This window comes from Priapulus caudatus, unplaced genomic scaffold (assembly GCF_000485595.1).
Source record: "Priapulus caudatus unplaced genomic scaffold, Priapulus_caudatus-5.0.1 Scaffold448, whole genome shotgun sequence".
NCBI lineage: Eukaryota > Metazoa > Priapulida > Priapulimorpha > Priapulimorphida > Priapulidae > Priapulus > Priapulus caudatus.
Genome location: NW_014577509.1, coordinates 30,981 through 36,445, shown reverse-complemented (window position 1 = coordinate 36,445; position 5,465 = coordinate 30,981). Strand labels below are relative to the sequence as shown.

At 41.3% G+C, this 5,465-nt stretch overlaps 1 protein-coding gene across 1 annotated transcript in view; it reads right to left on the bottom strand.

Moving 5' to 3' along the window:
* Positions 1-5,465, bottom strand: part of LOC106810523 (alkaline phosphatase-like) — a 12,064-nt gene that overhangs the window by 1,220 nt on the left and 5,379 nt on the right. The window contains exons 5-9 of the mRNA XM_014813903.1: positions 5,214-5,421; positions 4,753-4,893; positions 4,076-4,267; positions 2,927-3,040; positions 2,592-2,782 (exon numbers count right to left, since the gene is read on the bottom strand). Coding sequence (XP_014669389.1) covers positions 2,592-2,782; positions 2,927-3,040; positions 4,076-4,267; positions 4,753-4,893; positions 5,214-5,421 — 846 coding nt within the window. The remainder of the gene's footprint in view (positions 1-2,591; positions 2,783-2,926; positions 3,041-4,075; positions 4,268-4,752; positions 4,894-5,213; positions 5,422-5,465) is intronic.

Below are 5,465 nucleotides of genomic sequence, written 5' to 3'. Positions count from 1 at the left end.
GACGACAACGACAACGACAACGACAATAACGACAACGACAACGACAACGACAACGACGATAAAGATGGTGATGCTGTATAGCTGTTGCTATTGATGTTGCTATTGCTTTCGCTTTTGCTGTTGCTGTCACTGTTGCTGTTGTTGTTGTTGCTGCTGTTGCTGCTGTTGCTGCTGTTGCTGCTGTTGCTGCTGTTGCTGCTGTTGCTGCTGTTGCTGCTGCTACTGATGTTGATGATAATAATAATAATTATGATGACGACGATGATGATGATGGTAATGATGATGATGGCGATTATTATTATTATTTCCAACGTGGATCACGGCATTAGCCGGTGCCTTCTGGGTTAACCTGTCCCAACCTGGGACATAGGGATTCAATCAAGAATTTTTCGCAGGATGTGTGCTGTTCCCAGTAGTGTGATTTTCTGCACTTCTTGGGCAGTGTGGTGGCCAAGGAGTTCCTTAAGGTTCTTCTCAAAACCATTGTGAGTTTGTCTCTTTCCTTCACCATGATGTTAGTATTATCTGGTACGGCTACGTCAATCAGCAGGCATCGTTTTTTTTCTTGTTGTGGAGCACTATATCAGGGCGGTTTGCAGGTATCGTGCGATCTGTCTGCACTGCCATATCCCACATTATGGTAGTATCTCCGATGTTGGTAACTGGTCTCGGAGTATGTTCATACCACTTGTCAGGTACTTGCTCACCAAGTTCACTGAAGATTGACCAGTGCAGATAGCTGGCTACCTTGTTATGGCGGTTTGTGTACTCGGTTGGGGCCAACATTGTGCATCCGACGATGATGTGGCTGATGGTCTCCTCTGCCTTGATGCACATTCTGCACTTGTTGTTGACCTGTTGCTTGAGGATGTTGCGTTGACGGTATCTGGTGTTGAGTGCTTGGTCTTGGGCTGCAATGATCAGGCTTTCTGTCTCCCACTTGAGCCCGGAACTACTCAGCCAGGCAACGCTTGCAATCTTGTCGACAAATGGCCTGTCGAGGCTCTTGTAGAATATTCCATGTAAAGGCTTGTTCTTCAATACCTCGATCTTCTCTGCTTCCATATTGGCCTTCAGTCTCTGCTTTGTTAAGGATTGGCTAGTGGGCTGAGGAGACAAGTATTTGGCTTTGATTTCTTTAGCTTCACGTAAGAGAGCGTGCGTTGATTTTCCAGACTGATGGAATTTGATAAGCTTTGTAAATTTGTCTTCCTTAAGCTCGATGTAGTCGCCTACACCTACAATGGCAGTGTTGTACGTAGACATCAGTTCAATTAGACCACGACCACCATTCTGCCTCTTGATGTACAGTCGCTCTACGTCTGCTTTTGGGTGATGGAGCCCGTGCATGGTTAGTAGTTTTCTTGTCATGCGATCCATCCTTTCGATATCTGATCGCAACCAGTTGATCACCCCGAAGCTGTACACGGGGACCGGGAGTGCCAGGCTATTGATCGCTGTTATCTTGTTTTTTTAAGCAGAGATCAGACTTGAGAACTAGGCGGACACGGCGATAGTACTCCTTAGCAATGTTCTCCTTCATCTTTGCATGCTGAATACCATCACTTTCGTCTACACCAAGATATTTGTAGGTGTTCTCGTGGTTCAGACTTTGTAGGGCTGTCTTGTCATCAAGTTCGATATTTCGAAATACTTTTTACTAGCTTACTATCTTTTAAGATTGCGGTTGCAAACTTTTCCAAGCCGAACTCCATTTTGATGTCATCACTGAATGCTTTGACTGTTACCAAAGCCTGCTCCAGCTCATATTCGTTCTTGGTGAACGGTTTGAGGTCATCCGTGTAGAGCAGGTGGCTGATGGTGTTGTTTTTATCGACTGTAAATCCCAGACCCTGTCTATTCAGCATGTTGGTTAGCGGTGTTAGTGCTAAGCAGAATAGCAGGGGAGAGAGCGAGTCGCCCTGGAAGATTCCTCTCTTGATTGAGATATCTTCTGTCTTGAAGCAGCCTCCTTAAGAGAAAAGGAGCATTTCAGTCTTCCATTTCTTTATTGTAGCTTCCATGGACTGAATGATGGTTGGTGACACACTGTAGATTCTTATGGCTGCGAGAATCCAGGAATGTGGGATACTGTCGAAAGCTTTCTTATAATCAATCCATGCAAATTCATAAATATTATTATTATTATTATTATTATTAGTAGTAGTAGTAGTAGTAGTAGTAGTATTAGTAGTAGTAGTAGTAGTAGTAGTAGTAGTAGTATTAGTAGTAGTATTAGTAGTAGTATTAGTAGTAGTAGTAGTAGTAGTAGTAGTATTAGTAGTAGTAGTAGTAGTAGTAGTAGTAGTAGTAGTAGTAGTAGTAGTAGTGGTAGTAGTAGTAGTAGTAGTAGTAGTAGTAGTAGTAGTAGTAGTAGTGGTAGTAGTAGTAGTAGTAATAGTAATAGTAATAGTAATAGTAGCAGTAGCAGTAGCAGCAGTAGTAAGTTTGGTATGATGTAAGTAATGCTGTTGATACTAGGTATTGAGGATGAAGCTGATAATAATAATAATTGTGGTATTCATGAATTTGACAAGTAATTGTATATTAAAATGTTGCATGATTCTGGGTTGGTTACATCAGCTGTTTACCTTCTCGGTGCAGTGCTGCTTGTTGCTTCCCACACACATGGCGTACGCCATCGCGTGCGCTACAAACGTCTGCTCGAAGTTGCCTCTAAAGAGATGCGCCATCGGTCCATTAGCGAACACGGCTACATCCTCCCCGCTATGTGGCGCATCTGAATTTGGTATCGCAGCGTCCTGTTTAAAGTTTGGGTCAGCTGGAAAGAAGTCAGTATCACGTTCTACACTTTGGCACGCGTATGAGAACTGACATTGCGAATCTTAACCTTGCGATGTTACCCACTTCTTACCTTGCACGACTAAGCTATACCCACACTAGTGTGCCCGCCATAGATCTTTACCTGTGTCGACGCCGGTTAGGTTGCGCCGGGGTGAAGGGTCGTAACCAGTACCAGCTGCGTAAAGTAGCGTTGTGTAGGGCATCCCATCCACATCCGAAACTTCGCTTGCAGTACCTATAACACCCTATAACCTATAACAATTTGGTTACACTGATTAACGTTTGTAGCCATGATCGCAATGAATTTACATCTACGTGTTGTAACGGATGGATCATGAAATTTCCTGACTGCCATTTAATATTATCAGCGCTCGCAGAGAACATAATAATAATAATTATATATAATATATATACATTTATTTATTTAATAGCATTATATCATTATATAAAAGAAACGCATTGTTATGCAGTCGCAAGGCCGTAGCCATGGGTAGCACTGAATAATCATTATGTTGAAAGATTAAGATAGAAATTTTTTAGTGAATATGCGCTCATTACTTAAATGCATAACTTCCGAAAATTCAGAGCACCTTATCATTATTAAAGTAGAACATTTAGAACGTTCTAATTTAAGTATGTATTTTATAAATTATTGTAAATTTATATTTCTGGGAGTTACACTCTCCTTATGCTGTATTACACAGAAGAATTCGGAAAGACCACCTATCTAGCGATATACATAATAATCCCTTTTCGGTGCAGACTATTCTTGAGTATGCACTCTCCACTTTAAAACAGTTTCAACATAATAATGTTTCTTCTGACGGATACTGGGCGTGCGCGAGTGCAGATCTAATCATATACTAAACTATTAGTAACTATATAATAATAAAACTATATAACTATTACTAAACTTAACGTATATTGAAAAAAACGGTGTCTAATAACTATTCAAGTGAGATATTGCAAAAGAAGCGGATATATTTTGGTCTCTGAAATTGGGGGGGGGGGGTGGCCAGATGTTACGGCCATGAATAGTATTTTCGATATCGCTTCATCAGATCTTTCTTACAGAACAACCTATATTGCTTGAAAACAATTGCAACTAATTTAAAATATATAGCACATGTTTTCTTTATCATTAGCATGGAAACATTTATAGTTACAAATACATCCTATTAGTCAGGCATAGCTTAATATAACTGTTAATATGGTCATTAATAGATTAAAGGTTTCCAACTTATGCGCCATTATAACTAAGCATCATTACCGAATATGGGAGTGCCACGAACAGAATTTCCGGCAGTGGTCATTGAGTGCGAATGATCTGCGGTGAGAACCATGAGCGTATCTTTGCTGTCTGTCACATCCATAGCGACCTTCACAGCAGCGTCAAGGACGACCACCTCGTTGATGGCCGCGGCCGCTCGCCCGCCGTGATGAGCAGAGTCAATGTTGGAACCTCAACACACGAAAATTTACTGTAAACTCAATAGAGACCGTAACATGATAAAAAGAACCTATATCGTAAAGCCGATATTTCACGCTAGCTCACATCGCTCAAAACCATAGAAATATATGGAGAGTCTAGCTCTAGTACTATAGCCCTTGTTCGCCACGTACAGGCCTGTGCCGAACAAGGGCTATAGTACTAGAGCTATGGCGAGTCTAACTGGGATATTATTTCTATGCCCACAACAAATGCTGGGGTGAGGTGAATGGCGATAAACCTTGTTTAACACTATCAGCAGACGCAAGCAGAAAATAATAAATCACCTGATGACAAAACTTGTGTGCGCATGTTTAAATGACTAAACAATACTGAAGGTGGTTTGGAAGCATGTTGCTTTAGTGCGTAAGAGACGATCTGACTAAGTGGTGACTGGTGTAAAATAAATTATTCAAAATAATACGTTACCGTAGCAGTGCACCGCCTCAATAACATACTTTCAACAAACAGGTAATATCCATTTGGGTTTCTCCGTAGGATCTCAATTGCCTTTTTGACCATCTGCGCGAGCGTGGGATTTCTAGCTTCGTCTGGCGTGTTATCAACGATGTTCGGAATTTCGCCCGGCTCAAAAATTCCTAGGGGAAAGCCAATCACCATTTTCTCACTACTTTATATCTGCGTATACGCCTCTGCACGTTACAGAAAAAGATAGAGATGTAACCGTTCATTCTAAAACGTGATTTTTAACTAAAATGTATTAATGACCAAACTGAACGGGTGCCTAAAGTTATACTACTACGCTCTACTACATAGTGATGTAATTTTTCCTCCCATTTGCAATCAGGTTGTTTCGTTCGGTAAGCTATTTTACTGTTCAGTACAATGTACAATGATTTCGTGAATACCATTGATGTTAAAGACTTAGCTGTCATATAGAAGGCTCTGCATTACACACCAAGCAGATAGTCTGTGCTTTCTGGCTCAATGTCGTTGAATTGCGTAACATTCCAGACATACGCGTGGTTGAAGCCGTTTGCGGTCATCTGCTCCGTCCACTCATCGATCAAGTTCCTCCCGTCTGGCCGTCTGCCATATGTATCCGGGTACTCTACATCTGCTTGCGTAATGGGTGTGAACCTTGATCTTCCGCCTCCAAGTATCACCTTCAGAATCATACCATATATATATATATATATATATATATATA